Raw genomic sequence first — 25,055 nt, forward strand, 5'->3', positions numbered from 1 at the left:
TTGTATTCATACTCACACACTATACAACTTTTAGGGAGCAAGGATTTGCTCTTCTGGGGGAAAGATGAATGTCTTGCATGTGTGGATAAATCACGCATGTGTTGTCAGAACAAGGGAACAAATATTTTCAAGATTTTAGTTTCCAAAGAATTAAAGAGGAGGAGTGTTTGCAATGCTGAGTACAAGGGTTTTCAGTGTTACAATCTTAGAGGCAATTTAAGAGCAGCTTGTAAGTACTGTGAAGAACATTAATTGAAATTTTTATAGTATATGATGAGCTATATAAATCAGTCCGAGTCCCCTTTAGCACAATCACCTTTCTTTGATGGAAATGACAGTGACATGAAAACACTGTTTTTTAAGGAACATTTGAGAAACATTATTTTAGGGTATTATGTATTTTTCTTTCAAGTGCACATTTTTACTGCCCTCAAATGTACAATTCAATCATCAAACATCAATTTATTTTTAAAACACAACTTATAAGTTTTAATACACTTCCATGCTTCTTTTACTGACTAATCTAAAAAGAAACCTCAGTGTGTATGATAGAAAGCAACTCCCGTTTCAGCCTGCACAGAATAAGTATTTAGCAATTTCTCCAAACCTGTGTTTGAGATGGAAGACAATGTCAGCTAGATTTGGACGATTCCTTTAAAAGATATTCCTGAGGCTTCCTCACTGCATTGATGAATATCCCATATCCCATATCCCATATCCCATATCCTCTCCTCTCCTCTCCTCTCCTCTCCTCTCCTCTCCTCTCCTCTCCTCTCCCTCTTTTCTTCCTTCTTTCTTCTTCTTCTTTTTTTTTTTTTTTTTCAGGGAAATGTCAAAAAGTTTTTTACAGTGTTCAATGCTAAATGCAATAGTGTTCAGTGCTAAATAACTTAGAGGAGTCCAGTCTCTGCTTCAAGTCTCTTTCAATGGCAATGTTATGGAAAGGAGGGTGTTTCATTTTGGTTTTGCTGTTGCATGTTTGTTTGTTTGTTTATTTCCCAGCAAAACCTTCACTTTTCTTGGTGAAAGGAAAATCAATACATCACTGGTAAAAGACAAAGCGTCTCACCAAGACACATTACTTAAACTGAGAGTGAATTATTAAATTAACACAGTCACGGAAAATTATTTGGAAACAACATGGTATGTTTTTATTGCCTCTTCAGCAGCCACCATGTCATTTTAAATTCTTACATTCTGCATTTTTGTATTTCATATGTACATTTTCCCATTATAGCAATGAGAGTTTCTAAAGTTCCTCAAGAGCAATAGTGAAATTGCTTTCATGACCTGTTCCTTTGGTGTGATGTCTGGCTCCTGACAGTCCACCGTGAACAAATGAGACATTTCTTCAACATTGAATAAAGTCATATGCCAATTTATTGCTGTCTTTACCTATCTCACAAAATCATTTCTCTGCATCTCTTAGAATGTGCAGATTTGATTCTTCCATTTTATGGAGTTTTATCTTGTCTGTTGATGCAATGTCACCGTCACAGTCTTGACATAGGAAAGGAAATAACTTGTCCCACATATTTAGCCTAAGGCAATGTTTGTATGTACAAGGTATTCTTATCTGTGAATTTTGATTTACAAATCAAAATTTGATTGAGTTGTTTTGGGGGAAGTTGATATACCTTCTTTATCCAGTTTATCATGAAATTTAGGTTTCTTTAGCACCAGAGTTTCTATGTAAAAGCAATTAACTGCTGTCTGAGGGAGTAACACAGCAGCCCTCAGCTAGGGCAGTTCAGATTTAGTTGCTCAGGACTCAGGAGGCCCTCACAGGTGAAGATGCTCGAATGAGTTGTCCATCTGAGTTCCTCTCTGAAACTCTCCATTCTGCTGGAAAATAAAGCTCCTCATTTAAGCTTCATGATATGCCTCTGAAATCCTCCTTTTCTGATCATCTCAGGAAATCACCACAGTCAGGGAACCCTATAGAGCCTTTCTCTATTATACGTTGCCAAGCCTGAATGAAATTTCCAAAAAGATGATATATAATTTTATACTTGTCAGAAGACTCTGGCTTGCTCCTGTGCTTCAAAGTCGTATTCTAAACACGCTGTGTTTGTTGACACTTCACGACAGTGCAGTAGTATCCATATCTGGCAAACATTTACTATTTATACTGATGCTAATGAACCTTTTCAGAAGCTTTCTTCTTTGCACACTGCTTACCTGTATGAGGTAGGAGTACAAAAAACAGGTCTGGTGCCATATACCACTATTTACCAGAGTAAAGTCTTCCCTATATTAGCATCACCAGGGCTTCTGCTGCTGTATTATATCCTGTTTGGGGCAACTCCCTTCACGAAAGAGATAGGTCACCTGGGGGAACACAGGAAGGAGTGCAGGCAGTGGTTGGTGGTCTGAAAGCATGGCCTGTGGTGAGGAGTAAACAACTGGGATGTCGGTCCAGTTGAAAGAGAAAAAGGCTGAGCGGAGACATAATGAATCTTCAAGTATGTAAAAGGCTGCGGGAAAGTAGGAGGCAGTAATTAGTTCCTGTGCCACTGTTAGATATGCTCCCTGTCTAGCAGCAACAAGAATGGCCTTACAAGGCAGCAAGTAAGAGCTCGGTAATGAAGATAATGAGGAAAGGATGTATTTACATGCATACAGTGAGGAAGGGAAGCTTTGAAGTCTCTGAGTGCACTTGGTTTTCAGAAACACCAGAGAAACAGCTGCTAACGAGAGAGGTATAGTTGATCTTGACATGGGGCAGGAACCTCTGAAGTTCCTTAATCCACATTTTCTATGATTTGAAGTGAAGCGAAGACCATTCTTTCTCCTTTATATAAAAATCTGCTTTGCAAGATTTTATCATCTCTAGATTTCAAAGAATAAGATTTGGATTTTTTATCTATTTTTTATTATTATTATTATATATTTTTTTGATACCTGAACACTTCCTTCACAGGGAACACTTCAATTTCTTGCCTAAGATGAAGACTGTTGACCTATGTCTTTTCTTCCTCTTCCAATTAATAACTTAGCACAGTTTAGAACCAGATTCTAAATAGTATATAGACAACTTAAACTATAATGCTGTCTCAACTGGGTGAAGAGAAAGTGTTCCAGAAGAAGTTGAACCTTTTGTTTTTGTTGTTTTAAATGTTATTATTAATTCAAGGACATTCACTGAAATCACAGAAGCAGATCGGGATGCCAGGGAGGTTGTGATATTTATAACCTGAGGAGGTTGGGTTTAGGGAGGAATTATTTAGGGCTCTGGAAGGACTTGTTAAATTTTGTGTTGTGCTGCAGAGTTCCCAGGTAATCACAGACAAGTCAATTAGCTTCTCCCTGCCATAGCTGCTCATCTGTGAAATGGAGATTGTGTTACGTCTCTGTCTCGCAGACTGGTGCCAACTTATGCATGGGGAGGTTCTCACTTGAGCAGTGGTAGAGGCTGGTATAAACATGCCTGACAGTTTTAGAAAACAGTAGTAGACAGCCTGAGGAAATCCTTTCTTTCAGGAGTTTTGGAGATTCAGGAAGGAGATATAAGCCATTCTGTAGAGACAGGTTACAAAAAAATACAATGCCCATGTGAACTGTTGACTGTGCCTTGTAATAACACTTACCTTATTGCCACTTTCCAAAGTATATGGTATAAAATATTGTAAACAAAACTTTCATGGGAAGATTAATCTTTTGAAAGTCTCTTTTGTATATCTTTTTGGATTTTACAGAAAACTTGTTATGCAGAAATATCCAGGCTTCACCAGAGGCTTTCTGGGAGCATAATGCCATTAAACAATGTTGGGTGGCAGCAGCAGACTTGTATCTCTGTCATCTGTTACTCTGAGAAGCATCAAAGCTTCAAAAGCTTTTCAGGAAGGGGGAAGGGAGGAGGGGATTTAACTGCAGTGCATCATAAATAGACCAAATCCTGAGATGACAATTTCAACTGTTTACAATAAGCAAGAAGTAATTCAAAACACATTCTGGGATATTTGGGCTGTAAAGTCCTTCTGGTAGATCACATGGGCTGTGTTTCAGAGCTGTTTTATTTTTAATTAGCAGTGAACAGAGACATGGTGTTGTTTTTTCTGTCTTTTTTTTTGTTGTTGTTCAAAGGATCAACTGAATGGAAACATGTTCAGTTAAGAGCTGGTTGTTCGTTGTTTTTTTTTTTCTAATTTTTTTTTTCCTCTCAGTATCTTTTCTGCAGCTTTATGTTAGAAGCTGTGTAGAAAGTAGATTGGATGCTGAGTGTGGCTTATCTGGGGCAGGAAACATGAGGTTGGCCTGTTGGAAATTTTCAGGTGTTCAACATATTTGTTCACTCTGTGCTCCTCGGTGATGTATCTCTTTTGTGGTAGCAACTCTTCCTAATGTTAAGCTGAAAATGTATGTTTTTTTTTTTTTTTTTTTTTTTAAGGTAGTTAGCTTGTTGTTGTTCTAGGTTGGATAGGAAGACTCCTCTGTGTCTAAAAGTGAGAATTTTCCCTCATGAAACAATAAATCTACAAAGCTGATGGGAGCTCAGCCACATATGGCATGGTATATCCATCTAATGCGGATATTGAAATACCCTGTATATCCTAGTCCAGCCCTAGGGACACTGGTGTATTCAAATTTCCATTGCAGTTTAATACTTGGGGGAGAAGTGGGGGGGGGGGGGGGGGGAGAAAAGAATAAAAATTAAAAAAAAAAATAATAATGAAAGAAGAAGCAGAGAATTTGAGACTATCACCAAGGTTTAAATCAACAAGTTTTCAGAGCTTTACTGCATTTGCTTAGGCAAAACTGCATACAATAGGCTGTTTCAGGTAATCTTTATTATTCTCTTACCTTTATTAATTCACTGGCTTCTGGTATTGGGGCAGGCAGGCAAAAGCAAAGCAGAACTGTTACAAAAAGTGGTGTTACAAGAAGAGTATGTAGAAGCATACTTGAATGATATGCATATGATACGCATAAAGGCAACTGAGAGCTGTCCAGAAAGGCAGATAGATGTTGTGCTGTCCTGATGGGATGATCTGGTAGCCTGGATTTGCAGGGGCACGTTTTCGGAATAGATCCTGTTGCATATAGAATTAAAATAGAGTTTGCAGCATACAACTCTACTTGTTCATCATCTTCTAGCTGCAGGAACAACGGCTGCTTTCTTCCATAATTTCAGTGCTACTGTCTGGTCTATTTTCCCACAGCTCCTATGGGTATTCAGCTCCAGCATCCACAGGCTGAACTGAAAAATGTTCTTACTCCTTCTGTTTTGTTGTACTGGTCCCTGAGACTGAGGTTGGGTAATTGAAACGTTTTATGAGCCTTCTGCAAAATTGGTGTTGTTTTTTTTGTTGTTGTTGTTGTTTTCTCACCCTGTGCAGCCAGTTCAGCAAACAAGCAAGAACATTTTTGCTCATGGTAGAGCAGCTGAAGGTGACAGCAAACTTTTCTTTATACTTTTATCACAGGTTGCAAATGCCTTTGAGATGTTTCTTTCTTTGTTATCTTAAAATGCTCTGCTATATTGATTTTTGCCTTTTCTCTAAAGGGCTGAAAATTTCAGCAGTAACCCTGAAGCTAACTAAAATAATTGATTATCTGTTTTTAACCTCCTCTTCAGTTATTTACCTCATGTCCTTCAATGGAGAAAGGGTGTGTTATTTCTAGATGATTTAGTGTAAAGGAGATCTTTGTTGAGCTTTAATATCAATTTATATAACCTTGATAGAGGGGTAATTTTTTAGACCTGCAGGTTTATCTAATATGTCATGAGAGCTTGTTCTAGAAATATCATTTTATAGCATTTTTACTGAGCCTATAAGCAATAATGAAGCAGATTTTCATAAGATTTTTTAGCAATTGAAAATACTTAAGGATATTATCTACAGGAGGAATTAACTGTATATTAGCCTTCTATCTTCTCCTAGTTAGACATCTTTTAAAATGTACTCTATAATTAATTAATACATTTTTTTTACAGTTTTTTATGTATATGTTAGTGGAAATGGCATTTTCATCTGTGTTTTGTCTTTGTCTTTGTGGCAAGAAATATTTTGGCCATTAATATTTTTGATCTCTGAGTTATCATTCAGAATAAAACATATGTTTTTGTTCTAGGACATGTTTTCTTAGATAGCTTTTCTGAGCTTTCCATGCTACTTTGTGTCATTTATTTTCTATGAGAATGTATACGTATAAATGTGGAATCTGTAAGTAAAGTATCTTTCAAATTAAGTAGAAAAATGTGAGATGCTGCCCACAGGTTGGCAATATCATTTGCTTTACTAGGAAATCTTCAGATCCTTCTTTCTCTTAGGGCACATTCCAGGACATAAAAATGATTAATGTGTCTTGGAAGTACAGCTTTGGAAAGTTTGTCAAGTTATCTTGAGTAGCCTAAGATTGGGGTGAAATCTCCCCTTCCATTAGTTTAAAAAATATTAATATTTGATCTGTTTTCATATAACTCATTCATCACCTTCAAAAGATCATCAGAGACAAATTACAGCTTGATAGAGTGGAAATTAGACACCAGCTCCTCACTTCTGGTTCACATTCCAGTATTTGTGATGCAAAAGGGAACTTGAATCCAGAAGCACATCTGTGATTGCAATAACAAATTAGCAAAGAAGATTTAATCTGAGCCACATAATATGAAAAGTTGTTTAGAGAGAATGAAGTCTGAGCTCAGAGATCTTGGCACAGACCTGGTGCAGTGAAGCAGTCTGATTGGAGGGGAGCAGGAGCGATCTGAAAGTGAAGAACAGCATGTGAATTAAGCCAAATAATTAAGTGATTTAAGCATTAATCTGGCCAACCCTCCGAGTTCATTCAGAGAAGCAAAATACGTATCATTGCTTCTCTGGAGATTGTTGCATTGTCAAGGATTCAGCTTAGCCAGGATATTTAGACCTACCCTTTACTTGTATATAAAAAAAAATCTTAAATTTCTCATTGTCTGAATCTGATTGTATCTTTTTGTCTTTCAGTAAGTTTCATTTAGTTGCAATTACTCCGGCTTCAAAATCTTGAAATCAAATAAATTAATGAAAATGGAAAATCAGAACTCTTTCCTAATTAAGAACTGAGCTTTTCAAGGAATATGAAAGGATCTAATTTAGAGAAAGATGTTTGGAGAGCATGAAATGTGGCTTGAAGGAGATACATGTGCATTTAATATAACTTACTGAGCACAGCCAGATTTATATTGACGGGAGACAAAAAGCATCTGAAATCCTCTTTCAGTGACAGAATAATTTATGAGCTTTCTTGGAGCGTTTGGAGTTGACTTTCAGTTCAGTGAAATGGGTGGCCATTCCAGTTTGGTTCTTGGTGGACAAAATTGCTACAGTATTTTGTGTCAGTTCTTTCTGTGCTAGGTAGCTGAACTGTGGAAATACTGGGAGGGATCTGACTGTGCTTTTTGTTTCTGCTCTTCAACGGCTTTGCAAACCTGTATGACGACAGAAAAACCTCTATCCTGAGACTGTCTGAGTTGCAGAGTGCTCTGAGGATGCCGATGGCACTGAAGGGTTGCAAAGAGTGCTCAGGTAGCTCAGATAATGCCCATTACGGGTGCAATTCAGAATGAACTTAATTTTCTATTGACTCTGAAACACACTTCTCTTGATCTGCCAGTTCCCCAACATACACAAATACATTGTGCCTGTAGCACCCACGTGTAACATATGCAGCTCATCCCTCCTCAGCATTCCAGACAACTGCTGTGGAAAACATTTTCAGAAATAATCTAGATGATGTGTCATTTCTTATCAGAAGTAATTATCATGGTAATTCTTTTCCCCACTGTGGCTAGATGTTAAATCTAGTTGTGGGTTCCCCACAAATGTATGCTGCAATAATTACGTGTGCAGAAGGAGAGAGATGTTTCTAAAGAGGTTCAGGTTTGCTGTTCAGTTCCAGGTCTGTTAGAGCATAGTGGATGTGTGGGTGGTAAAACTGAGAGCTATTAGATGGGAATACTCATAGAAAGTGTGGCAGGACAACAGGAGTAAGGTGCATAAAATATAATTACAATGACATGTAGTCTCTGACAGAGTCCATGCTTGACCTTGATTTCTGAGGAAGGCAGAAGACCATAATGTTGTAATCAAGTATCTGTTAAAAGGAGGTCACAGTCCCCATTGTACTTACAGAAAGGAGGAATTTTACTTTTAAAACTACGCGTGGTGGAACAATCTACTAAGCCCAAATGGGATGTACTAAATCTACATGGCATAGTCCTCAAAGAAGTTCATGTACATTTAAAATTGGCAAATATCAACAGCTGTTCATTCGCATTATAATTACCCAAATTGCAAAGGGCTGTCTGCAACAAGTTCTGTTTAGTAACTCAGACTACCCAGACCCACTGCAATTGCTTTCTAGCTGCCAGCTCTATTAAGTTTTGTTTTGTAACAGTTTACTACAGAACAGACATGTTTGTTTTCTCCACACAGCCTTCCACAAAGCATTGTTTAAGCAGCACATAATGTATTCCAACATTAGGTACTTTTTGCTCCCATCTGTTTGATAGCAAAATGAACAGTTGTGATTCGTCCATATAGTGTAAATACTATATAATGACTATGGGTTTACTTTGAGCAAAGTCCAGGTTATTTCATTCCTGTGCCAGGTTTTAGTCCCTCTTTGAGTTAGCAAGAGACTTCTGATGCTGGGGCTGATCTTTTCAGGTACTAAACCTACCTCTAACAGAGCAACCCATCAGTGACCAGGGTGGTGGTAATAGGCTGCCACGAGCAGCCCTGACAGCACAGCAGGTGCCAGGAGGATCAGATGCCATGTGCTTTTCATACCTTTGAGGCCATGTAGTGTCTAGTCTTTTCCAACTCGAAGGCAACATGGATACTCCCCCAGAGGTTTACAGGGCTGTGGGTATTGCCATTTTATCCTTCTAGGGTAACACAGTAAGGAAAAACAGCGGAGAGAAGGACTTATTTTTAACCAGCCTCTTATCCTTCTCCTTTTTTTTTTTTACCATTAAAAAGACCTTTATATTTACAGTTCTTTCAGAAAGCTAAAATCTGCACAGATGCAATCAGCCTCCTGCCAGCGTGACGGAGAGCAGACAGGGCAGGGGCTCTCCAGCCATCTCAGTGAGCGTGTGGCAATAGCAAACTCCACACCTCTCCATCAGACTCACATTAAAAATCACTTCTCAGGACCCATTTCCAAGCTGGGGATCGACCAGCTGTATTGGGTAGAAAGTCCTTTGCTTCATGAAGTCAGGTCCTCACCTGGATGACAAAATTTGGTGGCATCAGGTAGCTTTATGGAGATTGTCCTTCAAAGGGGTGGCAGGCAGCACCCTAGGTAGAGGTCTGTTTGGGATAAAGTGCAGTAAATGAGAGCTGGCTAAAAGCATATGTGTTATTTAATTTTTGTCTTTAATAGCTGTTCTTAATACAAAATTGAGTTCGCAGTTTGGTGCAGTCATCTCTATTCAGTCAAAAACACATGTTGTTTCCTTTTCCTTTCTTCCTTCCTTTGTGAATCGTGAATCTAACGAATCGCCTGCTTCCAGATGCTGAGCAGACTCCTTGCAGGTCATCAGGCATGCAGGGAAGTGTAATAAATACATGCTGAATGTTGGTTTGTGTTGGTTTGCATCCATCCTGCTGCAAAGATACAGGAAGGGCTTCAATACTTTGCATTGGCTGGTTTGTGTTACAACACGCCACCTTCTCCCAAACCACATCCTGAGGCCAAGGATAGCGTAGCTTGCTCCTGACCAGCTTTTTCAGAGTATTGGCAACACCAGCTCCATTGTCATAATTCACTAATGTTTGTTCTCTGAACTTGTTTTTAGGAATCTTTGAAAGATTGTTTTCAAATTTTGTCCTGAAAAGCAAGCATTGATTTTGACCTATTCTTAACCATTAACTATTCTTCTTCTTAGTTCAGCAGATAATTGGATAACTATTTTAAAAGCCAAGGCTGGCCCATTTGCTCTGTTTAGTTGTAATTACATAGAAAGAATACATTTGATCTTTTTTTTTTTTAAACACATAAACTGTGTAGTTACTGTTAATCCTTGTGTTGATGGCCATATGCACTTAAATGTGTTTTAGCACAACTTCCGTGCTTGATAAAGCAAATATGGTGCAAACGTTGAACTCAGTTTCATGCCTGACTTTCTACTGACACCAAATAAATTCATAGCATAACAAGTCAGCCTCAGAAGATGCAGATTTCTTTAAAACATCAAACTGGTTATTTTGGATTTCCTCTTGGAATATTTGATCCATAATGTTATGACATTCTGAACATGTTTTAGTTAGGTTATTCTTTAATTTAAAAAAAAGAAGAAAAGAAAAAAAGTAAATCAGGAATACTCGCAAAAAGGCTGTAGCTAAATTGTAAGCAAGCTTTCCTTTTCCCAGAGCAGTCATTGGCTTTGTATTTCTGCATGGAAACCAGGAAACTGTGTGCTAGAGCTGTGTAGTTTTATTGATTTTGGTCTGGCACAATTAACTTCTCAGTTTCCTCTTTCTTGAGCGTTATTTGCTTGAATTTTTAACTCTGCACAGGGATGCTGGGACACCAACAGTGAGCAGGAATCTGTTAATTTAAAAAGCCTTTTATAGAGATTTGTAAGAGATTTGTCACATGTTGCCAAATAAACTGATGGCCAGAGGCTGGGACTCTGAGTAGTATAGAAGCAGTGCACCTCATTCTTTTTTTTTTTTTTTAATTTTAATTGAAAATCTTTTTAGTCTGTGAAGGGAATTTGGGTCATTCCCAAGGCTGTCCTACAGCTCCTGTTTTATGCATGTCACGTGAGCTCCATGTTTGTGGAACTCCTCGGAGTTCTCTATTCCTGTAGGGAAGCTTGTAAGAGAAGAGGCAGAAGAGCCTTTGCCCTGTCCCTGCCTTGGAACCTCATGTGCAACGGTTTCTGCTGGTTTCTGCTGTGCCTTGTGGTGTGCAGCTATCCACATGCAGCTGGCTGGCAATGTAGGAAGCAGGAGCAAGAAGGTGGAAAAGAGTGACTACCACCAAGAAACAGGTTGAGTTGCTCTACAAGAAAGAAAAAGAAAAAAAAGTAAAAAAGAAAAAAAAAAATGGAGGTTCAGATTAGAAACTGTGTCTTCCAGGTAGAAGGAGCTTGCATCTGTTTGTATTGCCAGCAAGAAAACAAACAGTAGATCATTCTATTTTTGAAGAGTCAGTGCATCTTAGAGCTGGGAACAAACCTGGAAGTCCTTTGGTTTTGTGCATTACTGGAGTGGCTCAGCCAATTTGTTAAGGGGCTGTGATTCTTTGCTACTCCAGTAGAAAAAAAAGATCTGCCGCAAAACCCTCTGTTCTCTTTGTTACTACTCATTATATGCAGCCACAGGGATACATGCTTGTCATTTGACAGTAAGGAAAGCACAGCTGAGTTCACTGCCCTGAGGAGCTTGCAAGACAATATGAATTAAATGTTTATACTTTTCATGTCTGCATGAAATATCACTTGATTTTGGAGGTGTTTGCAAGAAACACAGCCTCTTGTGTTCACTTCTAAACTAAAGCCAAAAGAAAAGAAATAAATATGCATTGATTTAAAAGCAATGCATACAATTTATTGTATTCTTTGTCACTCGTAATTATCTTAAATGTATATACTTTGTAGACAGCTTGCACTGCAGATTATTGGATTGAATTACAGTTATCATGGTAAGATTCCCCAGATAGCTTTATTTCTTATAGATTTTCCAGATTTTTCCTCTTTGTGTACTACAGATAGTGGAGGGGTAATATCAGCTCAAGGATATAATACCTGTAAGCACACCTTTTAGATTGTGGAGGCACCAACACAAAACATCAGTGTGCAACAAATAAGGGACAAAAAGATATTTTCATGTAGATAGCACAAAATGGCATAGATTTTATCCCTGCTGGAGATACTGTACTCTTTTCTCAGTTACACAATTTCTAATTCTTGATGCTAGCTATTCAGACACAAGAAAAAACACCTAGCATGTAGCTATCTGATGCATCTCAAATGTCCATGACTTCCAGAGCTATGTTTAAGAGCATAAACTTATGACCCTCGCAGTATTGTTATTGTTTGTTTTTATTTGTTTGTTTGTTTTAGTCTGTGTGTGTTTTGTTTGTTTGTATGTGTGTGTTGGAATTTATCTTTTCAGAAACGCAGAGGATAAAGTAAATATGGTCATATCCTCGGAGTAATTCTTGATGCTTTTTGCTCAATTTAAGACTCCCTGGATTAAAAATTACCTTCAAATTTTCCCCTGGTGGAATACTTTGGCTATCACATCATCTACTCTTGTTTGACCTATGTCAGTAGTGGGGGAAATCAGGTTACCAAACTGCAACAGTCCTCACTGACTGTCTTCAGCCAGTGATGAGTGGGTAATTTCTGCATGAATAAGCTATGTGTATAGTTTAATCCTAAATAGGTACTGAAGTTCTAGAAGCACGTTCTGGTTTCTCTGTACTTTGAAGACATCTCTTCCCTAATCCTCTGTTTTCATAAACAAATGTTGATTTGCTTCTGCATCCAATTGCCTTGTATAACACTGTGTTAAACCACCATTCGTGACTATATACATGGCAGAGCTGGGCTGCCTTCATGGTAGCTAGTCAGAACAAATCATCCTCACCTCTTGTATCTTCATGTATCCTATGGGAAAAGTGTACTTAGGCTGCTAAGGTCTGCTACATCAATGCATATCTCTGACAAGCTTTGTGCAAGGCTGGCGTGGCTTCCAAAGTCTCTTCTCTTGTGCTTGTCACTGACAATGTGATTTCTTTACTTTGAACTAAATCCCAGACAAGTAATTATTAAATGTGACATTTTATGAGTTTTGCTGTGTTTTTATTTTTGGTCCACGTTGGATGTTAGGAAGCTTGGTGCATACAACTAATTGCAGTTTATAGTTTTTAAAAAATTAGAAGGCTTTTCCTCACAATCTTGCCCATCTCAACCCATTTCAAGCTAGGAATGTCCCACCAGTGAGGTGTGAGGATAATTCATGCAGTCTGTGGCCTGACATGTCACAGGCACTTCACAGATGTAGGTCAACTTGATGGCACATGCAAAGTCAGCCCTGTTGCAAGGTTGGCTTTAGTGAAGCTAGTAGCAGTTCTGGAGGGAGTGGAAACCACTTTGTTGGATTAAACAAATCTGCCTGTTTCAATCTGCCATGCAAGGATATTACTGAAAACTTAATTTGAAACCAGAGAAACAAAATAATCCCTTTTGGTTCTATTTCTTGTGCTGATCCTTATTCTCAAATACTGGATTTGGATATCTGAAACAGCTGAAAATGCATTTGGCTTTCCAAATGAATTAATGCTTCTGTTTTGAGCTTATTTACACTCTTTCTCTTGTCTTTAGATATCTCCTTTTATTTCTATTATGTAGTTGCTAGAATATTTTTTTCTTTAAACTTTTATGTGCTGGTCTAACTCATATATCTTAATCCAATAAAATCCTTTATGGAGAGGAAGGTGTAAAAAACATATGCACTAGGACTGTCTGCTTCATCAGTTCCCTCTCTCTTCAGATGTAATAAGAAATGACTCAAAATATTCTATCCCAATCTCAACAGTCAGTATCAAGGGAAAAGCTAACAGCACTGCAACGTGATTACAGTGTGTGCCAAATCCACAGCCCAAAGGAAGAGATGATCCAGCCGTGATTAAGACTTTTTCCTAGATTACTGTGCAGAAAAATATGCTCAGTGACAACTACTTTGTATTGAAATTCCAGAATGGGCATCCCACCAAGGTGAACAAATCTACTCGAAATGGATAGCTACTAGTATTTCAGACATAGAAAACTCTGTGTGTGTGTGTGTGTTTGTGTGTGTGTATGTGGCTGTTATATCAATATTATTAGAAAGTACTCCATGAAAGTATGAGACTTTCAAGGTCTGCTGCTGAGGCTCTGTCTTGGTATTCGTGTTGATGTGATAAAACATGAGCAACTAAGGGAAATATATATGTGTATATATATATGTATATATATATAGTATTGCTGGTTTTGAGCTACTATTGCAATGTCCTGATGCCTTCACGGGAAGGAAGTTGCCTATCTGCTCACCACTGCATTTAAGGAGCACGTCTTTAAAATACTTTGTGTCGTATGTAGACAAAGACAGGAGTTTGAAAACTTGTTCACTTTTCATGTTGGTGGAAAGTGGCAGAAGGGGTGAGTGAAGCACAAAACGAGTTGAGGTGCAAGAGCTAGGCTCAGCTGGAGGGTTTAGCTGTTTCCCGTAGCAGAGTGCAGGTGTCCCAGCCCAGAGGTGACTCTGCGGTACACCTGGGCTGCCCGCACCCTCTCCAGGCTCACAGGGGAAGCCCTCAGTCCCCAAACCATCCTTTCTTTTCTCTTTCTAATTAAAGATCTGGAGATCAATGTGAATTAAGTGGGAGGGTGGGAGCACTTGAAAGTACTTGAAAGCATGTATTAATTAAACTACCTTTTCTTGTGCATATTGATTTTAGTTCTGTTGTGGGAAAACAAACAAACAACTGTGACTCAGAAACAGCCTACTGTCTCACCAGGTTCCAGTTTTTCCAGAAAGCCTGTATTCATTTATTATGTGCTTTATCAGAGAGAGTTCTTGCTTGACTTTAACTAAAAGTTCATTACTTATTGTTTCACTGATTTCAGAATATTATCACTGTGACCAAACTAACATCCCTTAGCAAGCAAGCAAACAAGGAACAATTTAATGGGTGAAATACCTTTCTTTTTTTTTTTCATTGACAAATTTTGATGGGGATTTTGAAAGTAAATGCTCTAAATAAGAGGAGAAAGTGATGGAGAGTACTACTTCAGTCATCCTGAGGTCTGTTTTACCTCTTAGGATATCAAGGAACAGCTTGTGTGCATTGATGAGATACTCCACAAGTACGTTGTCAAAAAGAAAAGAGCAAATTGAAGTTAAAGTAGAAAGAACTAAAAAACGTAAATCAGTAGAGAAAAGAAAGGTCAAAACATTCACAATTATTTATTATTATGGTGTAAATAATTATGGTATTTGTTGTGGTGTTAAAGAATATGGTGTAAATGGTTCCATAAGGTTCACTTTAACTTCTGTCAGGTTTGATAATTTTAAAGCAATCATATGTGGAATAAGTTTTGGTATCAATATGGAAATTATTTATTCTGATTCTTAAGAAAGTCTTATAGCAAGTTGTTCTTTATAAAAGTTTCTGAGCAGAAGAGTCTGTGTACTCACAATGTGCTTTTTATCATTCTAAACAAAAAATACAAAACAGCTATCTAATATCAGTGTTTACAGTAATTGCCATTTCATCTTGCAATTCAGTTTTGAAAATATTGATTGTAAGGAGAGAGTACTACAGTGTTTCATGAGACTTGAAATGAGTTTTTAAGGTCTTGTAGCAGAACCGCGTAAATACTTTAATGGAGAGCTCACCGGTACTGCTGGGAAAAAATAAAAAATAAAATAAAATAAAATTCATTTTTTTCATTAATTTCACAAGTGTATACTTTAGCAAGGAAAAAACAAAAAACTTTCTGAATGATCTTTGCTTTTCTTTCACATTAGAAATGTATCATTTTAAGTGCCTATGTGTTTCCAAATACCATAGCACCTGAGCAGTCTGTAATTTTTACTGTATTTATGCTTACGACTACCAGCCAGAATAGGAAAATGTATAGTTTCATCTCTTCCCAGATGGCATAAAAGAAAATGAGCCACTTGCTTGAAAAATATTTCTGTGATAAATCAGGGATCTAAACCAGGGTCTCCTGCAAAACAGTCCAGCATCCTAACTGGAGACATTATTGTGTTCAATAATGAGTAGTTTCAGCTTTAGGAATTCTCTGAGAGATAGTTTTTGTCTTGTAGAAGTCTGTTTTATACTGCAGCTGCTTTTTTAACTTTACAACTTAGCAACATCAACTGATTGTCAAATAAGTACCAGTGAGAATTCATGAATAAACATGGTTATCATTTACATACTAACAGAGGGCCTTTAGCTGAAAGGAACCCATTTGTGCTCCTGCAATATATTAATTATTTACTGTGTTATATTGTAATTAATTGTATTCTACTCTCTCAAAACTCTCTAGTATGTATCTCTTACAGGGTTTGGAACCAATGCACTAATATTAAAGTGGTAATCAACATTGTCTCTAAATATTCATGCCAATAAATGACTCCCATGTGTTTGCTGAATGCCAAGGATAGGCTGAAGCTTTTATTTAGCATTCTAGTTGGATCTAGTTCCTACAAAGTTCACATAGATGAAGAATTTCAATATTGTTGCTGTTTTGCATGGGGAGAGGGAAACATGTCTGAATTTGCACGAGCAGTGGGGCAGGACACTGAGAAGAAAGCAATGGTATCTCAGTCACAATCTGCACTTAATAATGCCTGAGAGCACCGGGGAGTTGTCAGCTATTTTTTATTATAACAAAATTACAATTTTGTTTAGTCTACGACAGTCTCCTCATAATTTCACTTTTTAATAAACATTTACAATTTTCCAAATCATTTAAAAATTCTTGCATTTTATGGGTGGGGTGCTCTGACCGTCACACAGCCAAGGCTGCATCACGGCACCACTGCAGCAATCACACATTCAGACATATTTCCCAATAAATCAATTAAATACAATACCCCTAAAGATTAGACTGCCTCAGTTTGGCAATTGGCTGGCATAAATCTTCAGAAAAGTGTATTGAGCGTGCAGAGGAACAACTGATTTATTGAGCTACTGTCAGAATTTCAAAACAAGGAAATACTGTCTCGCAACCCTGTAAGTTTGTTTAACAAAATGTAAGTTAAGTGTAAACGGTCTTAGAATACATGTGAGTGCAGACCTCTGGATTAAGAGTAGCTAGCAGATTGTAAACTGTGCTTTCTAATTTGGTGCTCTAAGAGCCCGTATAGGTGCTCTGCCCCTCCTGCAGTGTTTAAGCCCCCGCTCCCTCCCACTTCCAGGATTGAATGTGTCACCACTGTGTGCAGACTTTTCTGATGCTTTTTCACAGCCCCCAAAGTGGTGAATTCACCTTCAGATACTTGAGATGAAAAAGAACTTGTTTTACCGTCAGGGGAAGAGCAATATGAAGATTGCACAGAGTCGTGTTGGTGCTGAAAATGCAATCCAGATGTCCTGACCCCTGCTCCATGCCGGAGTGCAGGATTTCTGTGCGCTCTGCTCTTGATGTCTTGTTTAGAAATTTCTCTTGCATGCTTGTCTGTGTACAAATACTTTGTCTATTGTTCTCACAGAGATTCTTGATAATATTGCTAGCCATATTTCTAATTGCTCCAACACCAATTCTTTTTCTAGCTAAATCTTAATTTTTTTTTCTTACGAAACAACATGTATTAAAATATGTAGCTGTTTATAGGGAACAAGTAGTTCAGCATGACGATACTTGATGTTTAGTTTCCATGATGGTCTTAGATCTGCATCGCATGTGGGGTCCTTCCTGCACGCAAATATTTAACATGCTCAGCCCTAAGGGAAGAACTATTTCTGTTAGAGCCACCCTGCTGACTGTGGCCATAGCACTGCAGGTCTGCTCTGAGGGCAGAGGCACCAGCTTCCAGCTTGGCTAGCAGAGACTGGAAATGGTCATGCAAAGCGCAAACCTGATTACCCTGATCTCAGTTCAAAAAATCCTACAGCAAGACTGAACATTAATAGGAGATTATATCAGTGTTTAATCTCACTGTACTATTATACGGAGAGGAAAGTGAGAAAAGTCATAACTGTATCAGGTATCTCGTGGGAATGATGTGGACTTCATTGCTATGCTGATCTTCAAGACATGCTCTGGTGTGGAAAGATGCAAGTTCTCGAGATGCTGTGTTGCACACCACGCTGTCCCAAGGACACCAGCGTGAAGCCCCGCGTGTTCGCACTGTGCCAGGCAGGGCCAGATTCTGCATCTGATGTGCCCAGATCCCTGGCTGAGAGAGGTGCTGGCTCTGGTTTTAGACTCATCCGACTCCGTTCTCCTTTTGCAGAATCACCCAGCCCTGCTGCAGGTGGTGGTACAAGCTGAAGGAGAACATCTGGTCATCCAGCTGGAGAGAAACGAGTGAGTACCCTTGGAGCACGTTCACTTTGTACCGGCATTCTTAGGGAGGGGTGGTAATGTTAAAACTGAAGGGTTAAATGTAACCTGGGGGCATGTTTGCTACTGGGCCCTTACAGAACATGCCCCTCCCTATCTGGAGTGTTGTGTTCCAGTTTGATTGTAGGCATTTGCATTCTGCTAAGAAAGCAAGGACCTGTATGTATGTCTGTATTTCTGTGGGGCTGAAAAGAGAAAAGCTGCCTTCACTGCTTTCTTGTTGATCACTCTTCCTATTTGGTTTGGGTTTGTCCTCCTTTCCCACAGTAAAACTTTTATTCACAATAATGTGGAAAATGCTACAGTCTTTGGTACAGTTTTTGGAGGACTTATCCCTCCTGCTGGTGCCTGTGACCATGGTTCCCTTTGTGCAGTGGCTGTGGGTGTCTGCTCAGGGAGTATGAGTCAAGCAATGGGACCTAACCCCTGGTGGACTTTTAAATGGGAGCTCTGTGGGTTTGTTGGCAAGGGGTTGATGATGGGATGGATGTTCATGCTGCTCATGAGGCCCATGATCAAAGCAGAGCTTGAACAGCTATTTGTGGGCTATAAATATTGCGTCTTTTTCCATGTGCTCTTGACAACTCGTGCTCGTGTGCAGAAGTTGTCAGTGATAGACACCAGGGGATGCTGCAGGGAGGGTCCATGGGATGGATAGCAGCGATGATCCTGTGAGCAGAAACCATACACCAGCATGAGAGCTGGACAGGGACCAGCCTGGTGGCTGTGGGCAGCATTCCCCCTTGGCTTTTTACAAAATGCTTTTTATTTCCAGTCATTTGGAGAAACCCTAACATTACCCAGCTGTGATAGAATCCAGTTCACTTTATTATTCAACATTAGGACCAAATCATGAGCTTTCTTCACATTATTTTCTATGTTTCTTTATTGTTCCTTTGCTATCCCTGAAAGGAATGTAGTTCCCCGATGCATAGGTTGCTCTGTTTGAGCAACTAAAAGAGGATTTAATTCATTTAGTAAACAGGAATTTAACTTTATATTCTCTTAATCTTTGTCAAAGGGTGTGCCTTCCTTCAGGAATGTGAAGTATGCAGCAATTGAGGAAACTATTTGCATTCCTGTCAGCGATTAAAAGAACATAAAACTGCTAATACAGGCCTTGCTGAACATACCAAACTCTCTTGTACCTGTAATAAAATCAGATTTAGAAAACTGTAAGATACAATCTCCATCTCTTTTAAAAACAGAGATGACAGGACTATAAATTAACTCTCAAGAGCATCTGTTTGACTAACCAGATTTGGAGAATTCCAAGCCCTGCTTCTTAAGAAATACTTAGTAATGGTTATTTTCTAGTTTACCTGTCTGTGGTGGGGCGTACACCAGAAGGTTTATGTTCTACAAGAGTTTTGTATGGTGATGACAACATTAGGTTTCTTGTCTTAACAGGATCTTCAACATACTTTTACTGTTGTAAAACACTAAAGTTAGCCTTGCCTGTGCTTAGGGTTTGTAGCATATGAGGCAGTTCACTGATCCCAAACCACAGAAAAAAAGTCACAGTTTTGCAAAATCATTTTCCTCTTTTTTTCCATTTAGCACTGCTAACTTTTATTTTCAAGACAAATAATGGGCTGAGAGTTGCAAGTCAGTGCGGGTGTGTGCGCGGACCCATTGACAGCGTTGGGTGCTGGGTCATTGCCACCAAGAGGCGAGTGGCAACAGAGGAGGTGAGGGAAGGGAACATTTTTTGCGACATTTCCACGCTGCAGCTCTTGCCTGTGAGTGTTTGAGGCTGCAGAGAGGACCAGCAGCTGTGCTTACAGACCCTGTGTCCTCCAGCCTGCCCATCCTCCTGAGGTTGGCACAAACCAGCTCAGATATCTTGAAAGCCTTGCTGCTCAGCACTGGAGTAGCCATTAAGCCAGCATGCTTTAAGTAGCAGTGTGCCAAACACAAACATATTTTTTGAGTAGTAAGTGACAACAGATATGAAGCTCTGATACGTGTGCTGTTATTTTACTGCAGTTTCATGTAAAGCATGCTGTTCCTTGGAGGGTGGTAGGGGTGGAGGTGGACGGGACCCCTAAATTACATAATTTCTGCATTGGGTCATGCAAAAAAAATAATAAAACAACTGGATATGATTTTCCATACTTAGTAGAAACAGCTGCTTTGAGTAGCCTTGACATTAAAATCCATTTATTGAAAACCTTAGAGATTTTCCAAACCTTCAGTTATACTCAAAATATGATTCAGATGCGTTAGGAAACCCCAAGTGGAGACTGATGCGTTAAACCATCTGTTATCTATGGAAATATTTAATGTCAGTTTGGTGTTTTTCTGATTTTTAGATTCAGCAAAATGTGTTTGTATTTATAGGGCAACATGTTATAGTTAATTCTGAAGGGGTTGCTGGTACCTAAATTCACCACTTAAGGTTTAAAATCTTCTGTTTTCCAGCTGTAGTATTTATTCATTAAATAATCTGGTGATTATTTTTCAGGTATCGCACATCTGTATTTGCAAAAACAAACTTATTTGCCTTGAATTTACTTTGTCGATTGTAGAAAACTGACTAGCAATCTTATGTCGCAATGAACATTTCTTGCTATGATTTATTTGCAAAATATGATTGCACTCTTGAGAACCTTGAGCTCTGTAGTACCTTAAATGTTTTAGAAACACTTGTCATAGAGAGAGAGATTTCCAGAATCAGCAAATCATCTCTCAGCTGCAAAATAAACCACCCTTAGGAGTAGCTGGCTATACTGGTGTACATCACATCAGTAATACTGATGCACTTCTGTGGTGCAAGGGACAATAATATATGCACATAGAAATTCCTTTAAGCAGCATGTGGATCTTAGAGGAAAGTTGTCTTAATACTGTGAGTCAAAATCCCCATAAGATTAAATCTGAGTTGCAGAGTAGAACAGTATGTGACTACTTGCTGTTCGTCTTCAACTGGAAACATTTTACTCTGTCAGAAGTAGGTCTGAATACAGCAAAGCACTTAAGTATTCTTTTAACTTTAAACATATGAGTAATCCAGGTAAAGTCAGCGGAATTACTTATTTTCAAAGTTAATTTCATGCTTAAATGATTTGCTGACAAAGGTCATAATTACGGATGTCAAAGAAATATAACTTTGAACAGATGTTAGAGAGCTTTTTCAAATCCATGTACAGCGGAGTGAAGGGCAGTTAAAGATAAAAAGCTGAGATAAGTGGAGGGCACTCAAGGGACAGCAGGGAGGTAGGACAGCTTTGCCCTAAGGATGTCGGCATCAGCGTCTCATCTCAGGTGCTTCTTGGATGGTTTCATTCTGGTGGGAATGTGTGCCCCAGTTGTAAGGGGCAGCAGGTCTGGGGGGACAGATGGAAAGGCAAAGCTCGAGTGGTTCGGAGTAGCAGTTTACTATTTATTTCCACATAATCTCGTGTTCTTTTTGGTCAGGTTTAAAACACAACCTTTAACAAAACAATATAAAAAGGGGCGAAATATATGAGGTTAGATCGCTGCCTTTCCCCCAGTGAAAAAAATTCTATTTTTTCAGGAGGCAAAAGCCACCCCAGGCCATGGTGTAAGTCTCCATCTTATCCTCTAAATCCCCTAAGATCCCAGGACCTCCAGAAGTTGAGAGCCTCTCTCACTGTCCCCTCTACATGCTCGCCACTTCTTCATGTCAACACCATACAAGGGGTGTACTGGGAGGTACTGGTCTAGCATCAAAGTCCACTTTGAAAGCTTGACCCCAGGCCAAAGGAGGTTCCAGTAGTATTCCCTTGGTTGCAAAAGCAGACAATCAGCATCTTCATGCACAGTGACCTGTTCCAGAAATCTTTTATTTTTTTTTTCTTAAAAAAAAAAGGAAAGAAAGAAGTAGTTCTCTCTTCTTTTCTGTCTCTTCATTTCTGCCTGACCTTTCTGAATAGGAGGGCTGATTGGGGTGCAAGTGGCATTCTAGCTGCATTAATTTAGCAGGAAAACAACCCATTTCCATGGCCAAAGAAAGTAGCTGACAAAATCTGTTAATGAATTGACACACTTATATCCAATCAATGGCTTGAAATACAGATAGAGAAAACAAATCTAAACAAACAAATGCCAAGCAGAGAGGCAGGACCTCTCAGAACGTACTTGCTGTACTTGCTGCTGTAATTCCGTGCTGTAACTTAGCCAAAAAACAGTGACCCTTGAGTGTTTTATCTGCAAATGCTGGAGCCAGCAGCTGTACTGCAGCATTTCAGTGCAAGCTGACAGTTGGGAATTCTCTTTAATTGACATAAAAGTTTCACTTTAATGGAAGTAACGATTTTTCCCTCCCATCCTGGCAGCAGTCAGAAGGTCTACACCACAGCAAAATGTGAAGATTCAGCTACCGCTGGTACAGCACAGCTGGTGTCAGTCTGTGACACTAAGGGTACAGGCACGTGCTGTGGGTTTGTAATGTAAGGACAGTATACGTAGCATGGGCATTGAAGTACCGAGATCTGCTCAGTAACAGTGAAAGGTAGCACAGGCTGGTATCAGCAATGGTAGTCAAGGTTTTGTGGTTGGGGCTGTGTGTTTTTTGGAGGCCTTTGTTGTATGGTTTTGGAGCTGTGCATTAAAGTGAAAGGGCTCAGATCCATCAGGGGAGAAAGTACTGCTTTCTTGAGCTGTTCTTCCTCTCCTGGTATAAATATACGAAAAGAAAGGAAAATTAGAGAGGATGTTTATAGGCTGAAACAATATGCTGGAAGTGGAGGGGATGGAACTTCTATTCTGGAGACCTTGCTGTGGCTGAATGTCATAATCTCTAACATCACCAAGCTTCTCCTCTTCCCATGTCCCAGAAAACAGTGGGGCAATGGGGCTGTGCTGAGGCTGCTGTAGAGGACAGAGGGCTCTGTCCTATTCATGGTGCAAACCCCAAGTCTTGGGCGAGCACATGGGTCAGGGGAGCCTGTCCTTGCCCTGCAGCCTTGGAAAAACTTAGACTCAGAGAAGTTTAGCATTTCTGATTTTATCCCAGAATTATAAAGCTTGTAATGCAAAAAAGCATGGGGAAAACAAAAAGTCTGATGGGTAGGGCAGGTGCTGTTTTCTTGGTGCGTATTTTCCTGAGAATGGTCGTTTCCAGTGCTGCATCAGTTGACAGCTTTGAACCAACTTAACACAAGGTTTTGATTGTTCAGTGTCTGTCACTCAGAGCAACCCTAGAGCTGTACCTTCCAATTAAATATATAACAATAATAGAGAGGAAAACATACATGCTGGTGCAATAAATTTAATAAAGAAGTGCCTGCTTTAGATTTTGTTCCCTAGATATACTGCAGTGGTAGATTATTATATTTTCAAAACTGTGTTTTAATCTCCCCATGTACTGCAGCATGTGAGGCTTTCAGCATTTCATTTCAGCATCGCTCAGCAGAGAGATTGGGGAGGAGAGCTGGCTGGGAGAAGGCAATAGGAATGCGTGCTCCCTCCCTCCTGCTGGAGTCAGCTCCATCGCCGTGATAATAAAAACACAGGCAAAACATAATCATCTGTGACTGCAAAATAAATAATTAGGGGAGAGACAAGAGAGAAAAACAGCTTTCTGGAAAGCCTCTAATCTCCCCCTGATGGTCATATGCCAGCCCATGTGCTGCAGAAGCCTTGGCTGCCCAAGGAGCAATGGCCAATGCCGAATCGTTTTGCAGGTTGGCAGGTGAAGCAGGGGTGCATCCAGCTGGACCCAGGCTTTGCTCACAAAGCTCCTGGGTGTTCCTCACATGTTTCTGCTATCTGCTGCTCGGGCAGGTTTCAGATGGCTTTTGTTTGTTGTGTTTTTTTAGTTTGTTTCTAACAAGAGTGAGCAGCGTTTCAACAGCAATGAAGGGGAAGCATTGAATTCTGTTTTGCAGCATCACACGGCCTGTCATTACCCAGGATGTTTGGTCTCCTTTACACAACACATGTAGTGATACCAGGCCAAAACCAAGAGGATTCTCCTGCTTTTCAGAAACATTTGTTTATATTGCTTTCTGGCCTCAGAAAGACAGGGAGGACTGTAAATGAGTTTTCAAGTCAAAATTGAGGCTGAGCCTGCTTTTAATGAATTTTCTATTAGATATTTTCACTTTGATGCTTAGTCCCAGGGGTCCAATGTCTTTGAATGAGAGCAGATATGTGACAGTATGTCTAATATCTCAAGAATTTGTTTTCTTTTTGCATGCAGTGGCATTTTACTGGCACACGCTCAGTTTCTAGGATCTCAGCTTCTCCTGAAGGCTTTGCAGAGAGAAACTAAGAGTGTTGCCTTGCAAAATTTTATAGGGAAAGATGCCAGCTGTTTAATTCACTTGTAGTGTTCACTGTTTCATGTATTTATTTTTAGAGGGTTAGGAAATACAGAGCACACTGAAGTACAGTTCTTCAGATGAGTTCTCTGTGATTTCATGTTGCTTTTGGAAACGAGGAATCAAAAGGAACAATTCAGTTCTGCTCATAACCTCCGTTTGGGAGCCTGGTCCCACCCCCACCAGCAAGGGTCTGGGTGTCTCTTCCAGTGTGGACTTTGGCTTCCCAGATTTTGACTGATCTCTGCCAAACTGTCCCAGTGCTTGCTGAGGTTCTTTTCAGTAATGTGCAGGGATGGTTTCTAGAAGCATTAATAGCTGGTGTCCCTCTCCTTGCCTGTATGGTTGCGAGGATCCCTGAGCGTGTCCTCCCAAATCACATTCCAAACATCTGTTATTGATTCCTCATTGTGAATATTGGGAAATGGAAAAAAAGTTCTGCAATACAGATTAATGTTTATAGAGGGTCAAGGTTTTGTAAAACATAATTCCTCTTCTACATCTGAGTGAACACCCACTCAAGGCTTCCCTCCTCAGAACACAAGATGCACATCTGCAAAGAAGTGAACCTCATGGTTTCCCTAAGACAGATAGATTTTAATACGACAGACATCTCTGTGTCAGATTGCTGCTGTTGTGTGGCACCTGTTTGCATTGCAGTCCCTTTAGGTGACTGTCCCTTCCCTGAGTTTGCACTCCCA

At 39.4% G+C, this 25,055-nt stretch overlaps 1 protein-coding gene across 3 annotated transcripts in view; it reads left to right on the top strand.

The window, feature by feature from the left end:
* The window catches only part of ADAM12 (ADAM metallopeptidase domain 12), a 181,515-nt gene that overhangs the window by 28,313 nt on the left and 128,147 nt on the right, over nt 1-25,055 (top strand). For all 3 annotated transcript variants that reach the window (XM_035547503.2, XM_050711794.1, XM_035547504.2), the window contains exon 3: nt 17,955-18,028. In XM_035547503.2, the coding sequence (XP_035403396.1) occupies nt 17,955-18,028 (74 nt within the window). The remainder of the gene's footprint in view (nt 1-17,954; nt 18,029-25,055) is intronic.

This window comes from Cygnus atratus, chromosome 7 (genome assembly GCF_013377495.2).
Source record: "Cygnus atratus isolate AKBS03 ecotype Queensland, Australia chromosome 7, CAtr_DNAZoo_HiC_assembly, whole genome shotgun sequence".
NCBI lineage: Eukaryota > Metazoa > Chordata > Aves > Anseriformes > Anatidae > Cygnus > Cygnus atratus.